This window comes from Rhineura floridana, chromosome 1 (assembly GCF_030035675.1).
Source record: "Rhineura floridana isolate rRhiFlo1 chromosome 1, rRhiFlo1.hap2, whole genome shotgun sequence".
Lineage (NCBI taxonomy): Eukaryota > Metazoa > Chordata > Lepidosauria > Squamata > Rhineuridae > Rhineura > Rhineura floridana.
The window spans coordinates 162,482,658-162,499,461 of record NC_084480.1 but is presented as its reverse complement, the minus strand read 5'-3'; the positions used below and the strand labels follow the sequence as shown (position 1 = coordinate 162,499,461).

Genomic DNA, 16,804 nt, shown 5'->3' with positions numbered 1-16,804 from the left:
CCCCTTGTGTACTGGCTTGTAATTCCAATCACAAGAGATATTTAATGCTGTAGCATTATTCCCACTAAATGTGTATGATTGGTATAAGGCCATCTCTGATAGTATGCTGTATATCTACATAAACATATTCTCATGTGGGTGGGAGAGCAGGAGGAACTTGCATGTATGCTATTTTGCCAATCAAGAACAGGAAAATGCCGCAGACAAACAGTGGTGGAGAATCCTGTGGCCCACTGGCTATTATTAAACTTCAACTCTGGGATCCTAGGTAGATTCTGGTAACATGTGGAAGGCCACAGGTTGTATAAGACTTAACTACTGTTGTCCAAGGTGACCATTCTAACTACCTTATTCAGAAATGTATGATTAACTCGCAAGCACACAGTTCAGGGCATTCAAGCCATTTTAATCTTAAAGTTGTGTCTTTGTACAAAGTCTTTTTAACACCACCATGAAAAAGTGATAATTGCAGTGACCCGGTCTCCTCCATTAGAAGGGAATGTGATAAAGCTGCATTTCAGTATCTAATTTCATTTCAGCAAGAGAATCTATCCCTGCACTTTAAGTGCAAGGACAAATTATGCTTTGCTGTGTACCCCACCAATTTATTCCCAGTTTGAACCTCTTACAAAATAGGAAGTAGATATTATCCCCCCCCCAAAACAGCTGGTGTTACTAGTGAATTAAGGAGTCCTTAAAGTTTATTTGAACTGTAAATGGCTTATCTTCAACAGCAAAGAATATTTTTGAGCCACACCTCATTAGTTCACAGCATGTGCCAAGAAAAGAAACCCCTTAAAGCAACAGACCATGCCTCCAGAGAGCAAATAAAGGGACATCTTAGACTTAACATCCCCACTATGAGCAGACAGCAGGAACATCTGAGCTAGTCAAGGACAAAATAGTTGCAAAAACCTTGCTAGAGCCAAGTCCAAAAACAAAAGGCTTTGAATATAACCAGCCAGGACTTGCGTTCTGTTGGGTTGCTTAGTCACCTACAGGCAAACTATTAAGAGGTCCTGTCTTCCATATATTTTTCAATCGCATCCACAATTAAAGCTGAATGACTCCTTTTATCAATAAAGCATTTAAAGGGAATGGAGTGATAATGCAGAAACTGCTCTCGGGTGCACCTGCTGTTTTAAGAGACTTTTCCTCTTTTTATAATTTCTAAAGTCACCTCCATTTCAAGTCAGGCCATTTGGCAAAATGATACATATTATTGGCATCACTATTTGCCAGTAACGGGGGGGAAAAGCTCAAATATGCAGGCTTTGGTGAAGGAGAGTCCCCAGACCATCTACTGCACTTTAAAAGGAGAATCTGAAACAGCAAAGGGAAGCTCCTCACCTTACAAGAAAAATGTACAAATAATTGAAAATAGAAATCCAGTGTTTTGTAGAATCCAATACAAAATATGTAAAAGCACTCAGTTGCAACAGCTCTACTCTCCCCCCCCCCAATATTTTCCTGCAGGTTCTTCCCTTTAGTAACTTCCTCTACTGAAGCCCTCTGCTACTCCACTCCACAGCCAAACCTCCAAGCATTTCTCCATACGTTGTGGAGAACAAGCCTCAGCAGGCAGAGAAATCTAGAGAAGTATCTTGCCATTCAGAGCTCTTGGCACTCGCTCCCCTTATTTCAAGTTCATTACCACAGATTTATATTCATATAAGCCCCACCCCGTGCCCCAGAAGTCATTCACATAAGAAATGGGGCAACCTTAGTAAAAGCAATTAGCTTTAAGGGGTGATCACAAGGGAGAAAAATGAGGGGAAGAGTGATCAGGTGACACTTGCTTATATGAACAACAGGGAAGGGAAAGCAGCAAGGGCAGATCACATGGGTAGCAAATGGTCATCTCGCTCTTCAGACTCTTCTCCAAGTTGATCATCACCAACACCACGATATGCAGTTGGTACATTTCTTGGTTTAGACCGGCACACAAAATCACAGCCATCCTGTAAACAAACACAGGTTAATGTACTAATATCAGACCACAAGCATGACTGCAATATGAACCACCCTATCCATCCACAAAATCTCACCTCTTGGCATGATTTGAGAACCTGATTCTATCTAGTTATCACCTACAGATACTATAGAAAATATGCGGTAGCTAAATAAGCAAACTGCCCTACCTAAAATATGAAAGCTTTTGCATAGGCAACTAGCAACAGAAACTTAGTATGATGGTGCCAGCTCAAAAGTTCACATAAGGAGACAAGGCTTGGCTGCAAGAGACCAGTGGACAATAATTTATTAGCTACAATCTCCCATGAATGCCAGGGCTGCATTTGGACACCACAACAAAACATGGTGTCTTATAACAGGAATGAGCTGCAACAAGCCTTGAGCTTGCATACTCCTCTTCCAGTGCAGCTGCAAGAAGTTGGAAACTTTCACTTCCATTTAACTAACCACAGCATGTCACTTTGTTCAAATCCAAAATGGTTAATCTTAATTATCTGACACAAGCCAACATCAAACTGGATTTTGAAGGTGGCTTGTACCAACCACAGCTTAGCACTGGACAGAATACTAAACTGCAATTAATGAAGAATGGAATCAAAAACTTCCAGTCTCATGGCTGTGCTAGACCCCAAGCTTCATTCATGATTGTTTCCATTTTTGATTAACTGCAATTTAGCATTATATCCAGTGCCACACTAAGGTTAATCTTAACAAGGACAAGCACGAGTCATCATGATGCCTGAACGCAGCTATTCTTTTCCTGGAGCACAGCCAGACACTGAAGTTTACTTTTTCAAGCCTGCATGAGTGATATCTGACAAATCCTAAAAGGGCCATAATTGCCCCTTGCTTTTGCAGCATACAGATGTCTGGTTTGCTACTTACTGCCACTAGGTTGCCCAGATCTTGCCAGAAAACAAAATGGGGGAACTGCTCCATGCCTTTTGCTCCTACCACAAGACGCTGGTAGAGAAATCCCCCAATGATGTACACAGCAACCAATGACGCAAACCTGGAAGAGAGTCAAAATGCAAACAATCCTGGAAGGCAGCTGTTAAAGAGCTATTTCTCTGGTACACACACCATGGTCCCTGCTGCTACAAAACAAAGTTCAATAACAGAACAAATAAGGCTTGGGCCTACATGGCTGCAGAGAAGGGACCCTTGTTCTTACCTGGAAGGTGTTTCTCAGAGGTGTTGTACATGTGACATGGTGGTATTACGACACCCTCTTGTGGCTGGAGACAAGAATGCAGACTGGCCTTTGTTGGCCATGCCCCCTCTCAGTCTGTTTCATGGTTAGAAGGAGCATAGTTTGTGAACAGTCGCACATGGAAAGAACCTTAAGTATTAACTGTAAATTGAGTCTTTTAAACTAAACCCATTGTAACTGGAGAATATGAGTAAAACTTGAATACAGGTTGTTTCAACTTGAATCTTATTTGACCCTTGGAGGGCCCACGTCATGTGTTCAACACTTCTGGGAACTATCATTCGAGTAAGCACAATGGCTCCTTCTCCAGAGATGGTGAACACATGTCATGGTGGGATGTACTAAAGCTTATACCTTCTGGGTGGATTAGTTACATACTTAAATAACTTGCTGAAGAACTTGTTTCATGGATGCCCCTTTCAGAAATCTTTTTAGCAACGGAGGAGGCCCAGGGACTGGGAGGCTGTGACACTCAGGACGGAAGAAATCACGGGTGCCTGGAGCTTTAACATTCTGATGGTTGAAAGGTGATGAGAGGACAGGATGGTGTTGATCACGCCCTCTGAAAAACCTGCTGTTAGTTCTCTGCTCAATCTCTAGGCAGTAAACTGGAACCACTCAACTATAGGAACCCCCTTTGTGAAATTCCTCTCCTGAAGCCACCAACACAGCGCAAAACAGTCTGTGTCATTTGCACAACCAATGCCTCCTCACACTATTGCCTTCTAGTAAGTAAGTATCTACAGCAGAGGCTTGGTGTGATGGCATGCTCACGGATTGAGCTGTATGGTAGAAATAGTAGCACTAGTGCCTTGGCTAAGTACATCAAATCTGCTGAAGATGTGTGGAAAAGAGGAAACACTGTTTGCTGCACCTTGTGGATATACCAAAAGCACCCCCTGCTTGGTGTCCAGCAGCACTCCCAAGTGGACTACTGATTGCATTGGAAGCAGAGTACTTTTCTTGTAGTTTACAGTGAATCCAGCTTGTTCCAGGGTTGCTAGGGTTAGCTGGATGTCCCTGGGTACCGTCTGTGCAGATTGAGACCTTATGACCAAGTCATGAAGATAAGGATATACATGAAGACCCTGGAGATGAAGATATGCCACCACGATCACCGTGACCTTTGTAAATACTTGGGAAGCTGAGGCTAGACTGAACTGCATTGCCTGATACTGGAAATGCTGGTACATGAAACGAAAGAAGCATCTGTGCTGTGGATGAATTGGGATGTGGAGGTACGCCTCCTGCAGATCTACTGATGCTAGCCAATCCTTATATAAAAGGCCTGCTGTCTTGAATTTTCTGTAATGTACAAAGTGATTTACGAACTTGAGATATAGCACTGCCCTCCATTTGCCATTTTTTTCATAATCAGAAAGAATACTGAGTAGATACCAAAGTAGTAGCTCTCTGGAGACACCGGCTGCTATCTCCAGCAGATGGATTTTTCTGGACTGTGGATCTTTTCTCCGCTACTCTAAATATTGGAGAAAGAAGATAACATTGGAGGGGTGAAGACTTTAGTTCCACCTTCAACCCATACTGCACCAAGTTGATGACCCACTTGTCACTGGTCAAAGACTGCCACCTTTGATGGAAATACTGGAGGCAGCACCCTAGTGGAATCACTTTGGTGTCAGAATTGTATTGCGGATTCCTTTACCCTGGTTACCTGCACTGCCTTTGCTGTGGTTGCTTCCTTGACCAGCCCTTGAAACCTTGGCCCGGACCTGACCTTGAACCTCTTCCTTTTGTCTGGTATCGTAAAAAATAAAAGGGCTGTTGATACAGTGAGAAACAGCAGCCAGCGCGTCTGTCTTCTTTCCTTGTGGTGAATAGCAAGTACTTGTGCTCTTCCTTTGGGTCTACCAACACCTCTTCCAAGACTTCGTCACTAAGCAGTTTGCCACCTACACAGGGGGCAGTTGCCAAATCCAGTCTTGATGACTAGTCTGCATCACAGGAAACCATAGGGACTATCACACTGTTATAGTTGCTGCCATAGACCTGACCACAAACTAAGTGGTGTCCAGAGTCACATCAGCAATGAAGGTTGCAGCCCTTGAAATTTTTAGAAGCATCCTTAGACTGGTCTGGGTCATCTAACAGTTCATCAATTCATACAAAAGATGGCCTTGCAATACGGAAGTTGCACATGCTGACCAGCTCAACAGTGCTGCTGCTTCATGTACTTGTGCAAAGTGTAGTCTATACACCTATCTGTTGTGTCCTTTGGCTTCACCTCTCATTTTGGAATCATTACCTTGGTCACCATGGAAGCAATGGGGGTATCGACTGAAGGGGCTCTAAGTTGATCCATAAAGTCTGGTTCTAGTAGGTAGTACTTATTCACCAGCACCATCGGCCTCTTGGACTGGAGTGGGCTATCCCACTCATCCTTGGTCACCTCCTTAAAGGGTGCTGGGACAGGAATTACTTTGTTAGTAATTGGTGCCTTCAGCACGTCTGCACTCTTTAAAGCCATTGGAACAGGATCAGGTGTCACTGAGATCCAAAGCTGACTGCTTGAAGTGATAATATGTCACTATGTGCTCTACACCTGGAAATGGCATATGGGTCTGGTGACACCGCACCTTCATCCTCTGAGGAAGAATTGTATATCCGATATGTCTTTGCCCTAATTAAAGGGAGTTTGCCATTGACATGCTTTGTTTTTTGGGTTACTTTGGATGGTAGAGCTGATTGCTGCTTTGACTAAGTTGTCTGCTGCTAGACTACATTTTGAGTGTATTCTGACTGCAATGTATTTTTGTGACCACTGGATGTCCCTATAGAATGGTCTTGTGCAGCTGTTACAGCTCTAATTTACATTCCTTGTCTGCTGTAGCATGCCCTCAGATAATGGCGTGGGCTGTGTCTGTGTCTGCTCTACTTGCAATTGCAGCATAGAACATCCATCCCAGTAGCCATGCAGCCCCCACTGACATCCATAGTATGTAAGTGGCTAGAGGATGGTTGGAAACCCACAACGTCCTCACTTGAGGAGGCCCTTGCTCCACAAATCCTGCCCTGTACTTGTGCCTGTGGAGGCATAAGGATCCCTTCCTCAGACAACAGCTCTGCCATGTGCTTGCTGTCAGCACTTAGAGTTGACTGGCTTTAAGTGAGATGACTCAGTGGATGAAGTGGTAGCTATGGGAACTCTGGGGGAAAGCGTCCATGCTATACTTGAGTTCTTGATTTTAAAGGAAGCAAAAGCTAAGAGTAGCCATACGCGTACCCTGGACTTCAGGAAAGCTGATTTTAATAAACTCAGAACAATGGTAAGTAAGGTTCCATGAGAAGGGACTCTAATGAGAAATGTTCAAGATGGGTGGGAGTTTCTAAAAAAGTGAAATTCTGAAGGCACAATGGCAAACAATTCCAACAAGGAAAAAAGGGGGAAGACAGCAGAACCTTAGAGATGAGTGGAAAACAAAAAAGGACACATACAGGAAGTGGAAGGAAGGCCAGGCCACAAAGGAAGAGTACAGACAAGTAGTACAGAATTGCAGGGATGGCATCAGGAAGGCTAAAGCTGAGAATAAGATGAGGTTAGCAAGAGATAAACAACAAAAGCAACAAAAAAAACAAGGATGATCAGGAAATTGCAAGCAAAGCCCTATGAAGAGAGACTGAAAGAACTGGGCATGTTTCACCTTGAGAAGACTCAAGGAAGAAATGATAGCACTCTTCATGTATTTGAAAGACTGCCACACAGCAGATGACCAGGATCTCTTCTCAATTGTTCCAGACTAAAGGACATGGAATAATGGGCTCACGTTGCAGGAACCCAGATTGTAACTGAACATCAGGGAAAACTTCCAAAGTGTTAGAGCAGTACAACAATGGAACCAATTACCCAGGGAGGTGGTGGGCTCTCCAACACTGGAGGCTTTCAAGAGGCAGCTGGACAGCCACCTGTCGGATATGCTTTAATTCGGATTTCTGCACTGAGCAGGGCTCTTATACCATTCTATGAACTAGGCATGTTTTGCCTTAAAAAGAGAAGACTGAGAGGAGGTATGATAGAACTCTTCAAGTACTTGAAAGGTTGCCACACAGAGGATGGCCAGGATCTGTTCTCGATCGTCCCAAAGTGTAAGACATGGAATAATGGGCCCAAATTGGAGACTTCGACTGAACATCAGAAAAAACGTCCGGTTAGAGCGGTATGACAATGGAACTAACAACCTAGGGAGGTGGTGGGCTCTCCAAAACTGGAGGCATTCAGGAGGCAGCTGGTCAGCCACCTGTCAGGTATGCTTTAATATGGATTCCTGCATTGAACACGGGGTTCTGTTCCATGATTCCCCCATGTAACGCGCCTTCTTGGACCCTAACAACTAGGCTGGTGCCGCTCTTGCAACTGTCAACCACTACTCTGCTATGGTCCAGGCTATTGAGTTGGAGGCAGTTGCGTTCTGTTCTTCCGCAGCAGTTGCAGCTGCCATTTTGTTCTCCGTTCCCCCGTTGCCCACCTCAGTGAGCAATGTCTGAGTGGGATTTGAGGGGTCTAATGTCACCTGACACTGCAGCGCAGTAGCCTTTTTACTAAATTTGCCCATCAATATACTTGTCTGTGCCTGTGGCAGCAGGGTTTGGGGAACGGGAAGGTAGGTTTTTCCCCTCCCCCTCGGTGGGGGGAGGAAACGCTCACACTCCATACACACTAAGGAGGACAAAGGCCAGCCACACACACACACCTGATGAGGAAAGGGAAAGCACACAGGCCTTAGTCAGATGAAGTGAATAGTGTGAAACACACCTGCTCTGTACCTAGACAGGAAACAGGCTGACAGGAAGCGTGGAAAACAGAAAAAGGCCAGTCTGCCTGTCTCTGGCCATGAGAGGATGATGTAATCCCACCATGACAGGTGTTCACCACCTCTGGAGAAAATTCAACATGTTCTCTTACAAACTGCTTAAGAACTTGTCAAGAGGGTGGCATAGGATATTCCAGTCTTGCTTTGCATGATTTCTAATCTACAGCCTTTACTATATAACGGGATTATTCAACACGTGTTTAGTCAAATCCTTTCACATCAAAACATGTGAGATGTAAAATGTCTGCAAATTCTGAAGCCATGGAAACAAAAGGGGATGGGAAAAACTCAAATTTCAGGGAAAAAATTCTAATTTTGAGCAACCAGATGACAGTCCAAGAACTGAGATTGTGAGATATCACACTCCCTATCCACAGCATCATTACAATATGCAAATAGGAAAGAAACTGGGAAGACTGATCAACATGGCAAGACAAAGGATGGAAAGGAAAATGGGTACACTTTAACAAGGAAAAAAATGAGGCAAAAAAACCCAGACAGACCATGCTTGATACTTATGCAAGCTTATTTCTCTGTATCTATTTGGAGCAAATTCAGGTTCTCCTATGTATCTCTTTAAAATTGCAAGGCCCAGGGTTCTTGGTAGCTATGTCCAACATAGACATGAAGAGTTAACTGTGTGGCAGCACAAGGGAGGGATGAGCATCATAATAATTAGACACTGAGATCACGGGCAAGAGGAACCACTGGTGTTTATAGGCCCTAGAACACTTTCCAAAGTTCATAGAAGAACTGGCACTAGATCCCAGTTACAGGAAATAGTGGCTACATTCAGATGATCAAAGCATGGCTTAAGGGGGCATCTGCATGAACTCTGCATTCACACAGCCCCTTTACTGCTGTTTTACTCCTTCATGTAAACAATCCAAGAAGCTACATTTAGCCATATATTCCAATTATGCCCAAAACAGGAATTATGGTTCATGGCTTCCAAACAGGCCAGGATTCAGATAAAGCTGGATTCTGAATCTGGCTTGTTTAGAAGCCATTTCTCATAGTTCCTGGTTCAGACATTATGAGAAGGTATAGTTAGAGATGTAAAATGTCTTGAAATTTTGAAACCGTGGAAAAAAGGGGGTGGAAAAAACTCAAATTTTGGGAAAAATGAAATATATGAAACATTTTAGCACCCTTTACAGATTGCAAGTCACTTTGTTATTTTATTATTTATAAATATATATTTTATGCCGCTATTTCATTTAAGAAAACATCAAAGTTGTTTACAACTATTAAAAAATACAGTAAAAACCATTAAACTCACAGTAAAAACACTGGTCAACTATTATAAAAAGACATCTTAATTGCTTGCATAACTCTGGGGTTTTCAGCAGGCATTTAAAGGTTAAAACTGCTGAATCTCTATTGGCAAAGCATTCCAGAGAACTGGGCCAATGACACTGAAGGCTCAATTTGTATCAATGATAAATGAGGCTCGCCAACTTGGACGACCAACACCGCTCTTGCAAATGTTCTCAGTGATCAAACTGGTATATGTGGGTTCAGGCAGTTCCTAAGATGCCCTGAACCTTAGTTGTTCAGGGCTTTGTAAATTAATACAAAGACCTTGAACCTGGTTCAATGGTGGATAGGCAGCCAGTGCAGATGTTTTAAGAGTGGTGTCGCATGATGTCAGCCATGTGCCCCCATAAGCGGTCTGGCCACTGCATTTTGCACCAGGTGAACCTTCTGAACCAGGACAAAGGGCAGTACCACATAGAGCACATTGCAGTAATCCAGCCTTGAGGTTACCAACGCATGGTCAGGCTATCCCTGTCCACGAGCAGCCATTTATATTACATATAACTTGGTTTGCCATAAAATTACCATGTTTGGTACATAAAAATACTGTTTATTTAGACAATAATTACAAATTAAAATTGCCGGGGCCTGGAAATTAATAAATTCAGACAGAGACCTCGAGTTTCTGGTTGGCATTCTAAGTTCAGTACTTCCATGGGACACAGAGATGACTTAGATTGATATGACTGTCCCTAAGAGCCCTCTCCCTCTGATTAAAGCTTGCTTGACTCCTTGATTTATCCCCAGGTCAATCCAGGGGAGGTCAGTCTGATGCCCCCTACCAGTTTGGAGCCATAGACCAGAAGTGGGTGCTATGCACAGCCCTAATTTTAGAACCTAATCTGCAACAATGACACTGGTACAGCAACAGTGTTCCCCTATCTTTACTGTGCTGTCTAGTAGAGTTTTTTCAAGTGGTTTGAGCCTTCTTCAAGTTGATCCACAAACTGAATTAACTTTGTGGCAATGCCCTAAGCACTTTTGAGGATAAAGTCAATTGAAGCCAGGACTTGGATACTATTAGCTTACAGTTAAGTCAGCGGATGTACCCAGAACACAAACCAGGTTTTGCTGGGTGAGCTTCAGTTATTTAGGTATAAGGATGTAGATTAAGTGAATCCTACCACCTGTTCGCCTCTCCTGGTTCATTCCATCTAGCAGGAGAGGGATGACTAGCAGAAAAGGAATGCCTCTTTGTGAGAGGAGGGGCCAGCTGCCTTGAAAGAGGCAACCATAAGACTATTCCTAAAGAGGCCTTCCCAGGACTCTGAAGATACCAGCTCCTCACTAAAATTTCAAGCAAGATGTTTGAGTGGGTGGCTGCTGTGCAATGCCAGATATTTCTGGATGTCACAGATTGTCTAGACAGATTTCAGTGTTGTTTCTCACCCAAGTTTGGCAGTGAAACAGGTAATGGATAACTTTTGTCTAATTCTCCTGGATCTCCCAGCCTTTGATACCAGACCAAAGTACCCTTCTGGACCAGGTATTACCTGGGATGAGGAATACTGTGCTCCAGTGTTTCATTTCTGTCCTGTGTGGTCAATTCATGAGGGCAATACTGGGGGAACAAATGCCCCACCAGGGTACTCTTCAGAGCCCTATTTTATCCCCCTTTCTATTTAAAATCTACATGAAACTGCCAGGTGAGGTCATGTGAAAATTTGAAGTACTTTGTTGCCAAGTCCTCACGAGATGAAGATACTTGTTGGTGGATGGTCTGTCTGTTGTGGAAGGTGGTTCTCAACCTATTTTAGATGGAGTTGCACTTTGCAGGTTGAGATGCTTTTAGTTTTAGTCTTATATTGAATGCTCAAGTGGCATCTGAGTTACAAAGTGCCTTCTAGCAGCTAAGGCTGGAACACTCCCCTTCCTACACAGAAACAGCTGTTGTTAATGGACTGGTAACATATAGATTACATTACTGTGATGTACCACATGTGGGGCTGCTTTTAAACATGCAACTGCTCCAAAGTACAGTTCTTAGACTGTTCGCTGGGAATGACCAGTGTCTTTTTGGCGTCTTTCTATTCAAACCAGGCATTATTAAACTGTATTATGCTTCGAGGCTCCTCTGTTTTAATTGTATTTTTATTTTATTTTTTAAAAATATAAGCTACCCTGGAAGTTGCTAAACTGAAGGCAGAGTATTAAATATTTTAAACAAACTTACGTAATGAGCAATATAGAGCCAATACTTAGGTGAGAATCCTCTGGAGGGCAGGCCAAGCTGCTCTCCAACTCAAAGACATAGAAACATTCCTTCAACTTCTCCCGCTCTTCTGTTATCATGGTAAAACCATCCTGTTCGTGGAAGATAATAGACTCATGACAGTTCAACAAAATACACGTCACCTTAAACACATACCTGGACTGAATTCCACAGCCTCTCCTAGAGGCACGGTACTTCACCTTCTTCAGAGTATTTCCTCAGACCAAATTAGCTTATTCGCAATAGTGCAGTCTCCCACTTGTGCGCTAGCTAGATGCATGTTCAAATAAACACGTGGTATTGTCCTCCTGGATTGTACCATTTTAGAATGCATGTGGCAGGTCGCATGTTTGACAGTTTCCTACACCAAGAACTCTCTAGCCTTCGCTAGGGCTCTAGCCTAGCCTTCTCCATGTGCTTATTTTCCTAAGTGAGGGAACATTCAAGCATGCAGCATGTCCCCTCCCCCAACACAGATGCTAGCATCCCAGCCAAACTAAATAATATTTTTCTGTGCATGCAACTCAGGTCTTAAATTATACCCAGTGCAATTAATACTGGAGTGATGAGGGCCAATTCCTAGCCACAGGCGAATGCATTGTGGATTTTTTATTAAAAAAAAACCTTTTCCCTTTCTCAGTAGCTACTCACCCCTAGTGTCTTCTGGTTGCAGTTGATCATCACTATGGCTTTTCTCTCCTCGTTCCCACAGTGGGTCCCATAGGCCTCTCCCCCCTTATAGATGAGCATAATCCACTTACCTGCCAAAACAGAAAACCAAGAGACTCCTTGTGAGGCATATGTGGTATTGGAACAGCAATGAAGAAAGTTGTTGAGGAATTAGCATTTCTTACTTCCACTGGCAAGGTGGGTGTCGTTGATTCGCCCCACAACTGTTATCTTTTTGTTCTTCTTATCGATCTGCACCAGGCCAGAATTGGACATATTGCTGAAAACTTCTCGACACACCCTGAACTGGTAGATGTAATAGTCATCTTCACTCACAATTTCTGTTTCGAATCTGCAGGGGAAGATGACACAGACATAAAGCCCTACAAACCTTAGTGCACATTTAGGGGGGAAAAAAGTCACAAGGCCAACAGTGGGTCATGAAAAGAATTGGTAAAAGACCCTTTTGAGAACCCTTACTCAAGTCCTTTCTGCTCAAATTAGTCAGTAGTCAGAATCTTCTTTCATTTCAAATAACTTTTTCTCCAACTTTTTTAAAAGAAACATGACTCTACAACCTGTGTTCTAGGTCAAATGGGCAACACCCCAAGTCTTAGGACTAGATTAAGACATGAAAAATAAGAAGACCTGCATATATGTCCTTTATTTTTATTTTTTAATAAATATTTGCCCTCCACAAGTTGTCTCAGGATAGGAACAATAAAATACAATTATATCTAAAATCCAAGAACATAAAAAACAATCCAAATTAAATACAGCATCAGATACGGAAGATATCTCACATTCAGCCACACCCAAACCAGAAAAATGGGGGGGGGCACATTTCCCTCTTAATTTTTCCAGACTTTCTAGGCATGTCACAAAAATGTGTACAATGCAGACATGAGACATACACCCTGGGGAGCAAGTTCCAGAGTCAGTGGACCATTCCAGAGAAAGCTTTACCATATACTGCCACACCTTGAATGTCTGAGGACAGCAGAATTGTTAACAGAGCTTTCCCCAATGAACGCAGGTCCCAATTTAGTCTGCATGGGAGGAGTTGATCTTTCAGGTATGTGGGACACAAGCTGTTTATCTGTGCATTTTGTAATGGTAGGGGCTGGGAAAAGTATTAGAAGTAGTGCAACAAGAAGTAGGTGGTCTATTTGATAAGGCCTTATGAGGACCAGACTGTTGCCAATGGGCTGTTAAAAGATTTCTGAGAGAAACTCTTCAGAAGCCATATTTGAGCAACAGGAATGCAGTCATTATGAGCAAACAGAAATCTTATGAGAATTACTGTCAATCCTAGCCAGGACTGATTAACAGCGAAGGCTGTTGGATATTTCCCAATTGCAATGACTCAAAAATCCCTCTGAGCACTGAAGCCACAACCACCCATTTTCTGTGAAAGTCAGTCAGCCACAGGTACTGTACCTTCTGTTGTAAAGCGGCTCCAACTTCTTCAGCAGTGTCTGTTCTTTCAAGGATTCACTGCCTTCCTCCCCAACTAGATCACACATGTTTTCCTTTGCCATCACAGTGGTTATGAGGACAAGCACCATGGCATGGAAGCAAGAATGAGCCAGGAACATTCTACAACCACTTGTCTACAGAAAGGACAGGTGATGGAAAATAGATGTAGATAGAGTGTTATTATGTCTCCCAGACACTCCAGAGATCAAATGGACAGTCTGTCAACCTCTTCATTTACGTTTTTTAAACTTTTTGGTTATTGTTGATTTTAGTTTTTTTTTAATTTTTTTAAATTCCTGTTTTTAACTGTCCTTTTACTGATAATCTTACTTTTTTTTGTAAACCACTTTGAGGTTTTATTACAGTTTAGCGGTATATAATTTTTGTTAAATAAGGGCAATCAGCGAGGCACAAAATTTGCTGGACTTCCAGTCATTCCAGTTGAAGTGCGATATATAATGGAAGTGATCTCATTTGGTGAAGTAGGGGAAGTGGACTTCTTTGGCACTGGAAATTGCCCAAAAGACACAGTGATGGCTTCAGTCACTAATTTGCATGAGTTCTTAAAAAGAATTATTAGATGAAAGCAGGACAAGATGGTCCCAATTTGGTTGGATTCAATAGAACACCTTTTATGATCAATACATCAGAGATCATCATATCAACATTTCTATAACATTTCAGGACCAGTTCATGAGAATTTAGTTCTGCACATTCACTGTGGAATGTTCATCTTCCATTAGTCTTTCATCTCCTTGAATAACCTTCAGAAATTCAGTTACTCATTTTGCATTGTCAGATGCTGTTTTTATGCTGTTTGCATAAAAGCCAAGAAAGATGCTTCTCAGAAATAATGATTCACTTAGAACTGGCATGGAAACTTTTGGAAACCAGACAGTATGTGTTTTATTTGTTTGTGTTTTGGTTTTGCATTTCAAGCCATCCAAATGCAGATAGGCTCCATGATAACTTCTGTGAACGTCTTAAGTAGAATCTATTTTTGATACATCATTAATCATCTTTTCTCTAACCTTTAACAATGTGTACAATCCAGTCAAGTTTAAGCAGTTTATGAAGTCTTATTGGTTTTGTTGGGAATATTTAGTATGTACTTATTAGCTGACTTGAAAGTGCTCTGTTTTGGCCAAATTGATTACTCATTGCAGTGAAAGAAAAGGATAGATCATTCTGCTCAGGTCCTTAACATTGGATATTATGTTGGAAACTTGCATCTTAGAGGCCTGCCAACTGTACTCCAGGTGTGGATTCTGAAAGGTCAAGAAAAGCAGGCTATCAGTAACTGGGAATCCACTCACATTTTAATAGCCTGGAATGCCTTTTTCAGAAAGCCAGCAATAGAATAATCAAATCCTAAGCATTCACTGTTGTTTTGTTTTAGAATTAAGAAAAGTAATGCCTGAGCTATGAAAGAAGCTGCAGACAAGGTGGGGGGGAACTGCCTTGTATGGACTGCGGTTGTGGATCCGCCTGGTCCAGAGTTAAAGGTAACTGGCCGAACCAAACGCAATAGAGCGGCCACGTGCTTTACCCACGTTGGCCTCCCTTACGCATAAAGGTAATTAAGATGCACGCAGGCGCCATCATCTAGTTCGCCCCTGAAGCCCTCGTCTACTTTGGGTTATAGCCTGGGGCCCTCCTGGCGCAGAACACATCCTCTGCAACCCAGCCTTCTCCACCCCGCTGACCCTAACGGCCCGCGACCTGACTTCTTTCAAAGCCCTCCTCCCACCAACTCTGCCATTGAATAAAACGGCGACTGGTGCGTTTTCACCACCAGCCGTTCAATATGAGGAACTTCAAGAGGAGAAGGAAGGACGGAGAGCATCGCCCAACTTCAACGAGCACCGAGGGAGGGAACGCAGCACGCGCTCTGCCCACGCACGAGCGGGAACAGCCCCGCGTTTCCCCTCCGTCACCTGGCGCCGCCACAACCCAACGGGGCACTTGACCACGTCGTGTGACGTCACGTCACAGCCTCCCGCCTGTCGGCGAATCCCGCCACTTGCTCTGGAAGCACCTTCGAAGCCGTTACAGAAGACCTAAGGAGGCCGCGTGACTATTCATAGTGCACAAACAGAAATCCCCTCTACCGGTGCCTGGCGGAAGAGGAAACAGCCACCGCCACCCCTCAGACTTAATTCATCCTCTGAAGAATCCCATATACCGGAAGCAGGAAGCGGTGCGGCAGGAAGTGGAGGTGGGGTTTCGTAACTGAGACACAACGATTGGCTCCCCAAGGCCATTTTATTCAATCGGATAGAGGAATAGTCAATACCGACCCGCCCATGATTGCTTCCTTCCCAATGAAAGGTCGAGAAAATTGCCCTTTACGGGCTCCGCTAAGGTAAGGCGGAGATTTATCGTGACCAGCAGCTCGAGGCCCAATCCGCGAGTGAGAAACCTCTATTAACGTGCTTGTTCCTACATTGTCCTATCCTCGCGTGTTTAATTTGTTTAATGAGAGAGTCAAAGGAGGATGCATCTCATTAGATGTTCAGCGCCAATCCTCCTTTTGCCCAATAAATGTTCTAAAAAGAGCCTTGTCGGATCAGATCAAAGGCACGTCTTGACCAGCATTCTTATTCTGACCAGGTAGATCACGATCGTAAATCTCACAGGCTGCGCATGAAGACTATTTATTTATTTATTTATTTATTTATTATACTTGTATACCGTCCCATAGGCGAAGCTCTCTGGGCAGTTTATAGTAACTAAAAACAAATACAATTTAAGATACGTCTTTTAAAAAACAATTTAAATCACAATTTAAAAATTTAAAACAATATAAAACACATGCTAAAATGCCTGGGAGAAGAGGAAAGTCTTGACCTGGTGCCAGGCGCACTCCGTCAAGAAGATCATAACATAATTTGGGGGCCACCACTGAGAAGGCCTTCTCCTTTGTTGCCATTCTCCGAGCTTCCCTTGGAGTAGGCACCCAGAGGAGGGCCTTTGATCTTGACCGTAGTGTACGGGCGGGTTCGTATTGGGAGAGGCGTTCCATCAGGTATTGTGGTCCCAAGCCGTGTAAGGCTTTATAGGTCAAAACCAGCACCTTGAATTGAGCTCGGAAACATACAGGCAGCC

At 43.2% G+C, this 16,804-nt stretch overlaps 1 protein-coding gene across 1 annotated transcript; it reads right to left on the bottom strand.

The window, feature by feature from the left end:
• Window positions 1–385: 385 nt before the first annotated feature.
• Window positions 386–15,913, bottom strand: M6PR (mannose-6-phosphate receptor, cation dependent). Its single transcript, XM_061582983.1, has 7 exons — window positions 15,634–15,913; window positions 13,658–13,830; window positions 12,403–12,569; window positions 12,200–12,309; window positions 11,510–11,640; window positions 2,860–2,986; window positions 386–1,961 (listed from the first exon to the last, which is right to left on the bottom strand). Exons 2-7 carry the CDS (start codon window positions 13,813–13,815, stop codon window positions 1,839–1,841), a joined length of 816 nt encoding a protein of 271 aa, XP_061438967.1. The 5' UTR covers window positions 13,816–13,830; window positions 15,634–15,913; the 3' UTR covers window positions 386–1,838.
• Window positions 15,914–16,804: the final 891 nt, after the last annotated feature.

What these genes read in the sequence shown, in the direction of transcription:
- M6PR (XM_061582983.1), bottom strand. Translation starts at nt 13,815, where the DNA reads ATGTTCCTGGCTCATTCTTGCTTCCATGCCATGGTGCTTGTCCTCATA. An exon ending in GCAACCAGAAGACACTAGGG is followed by an intron (nt 11,641 to 12,199) that starts GTGAGTAGCTAC and finishes TTCCACGAACAG; the next exon opens with GATGGTTTTACCATGATAAC. An exon ending in ATCTGGGCAACCTAGTGGCA is followed by an intron (nt 1,962 to 2,859) that starts GTAAGTAGCAAA and finishes GTTTGTTTACAG; the next exon opens with GATGGCTGTGATTTTGTGTG.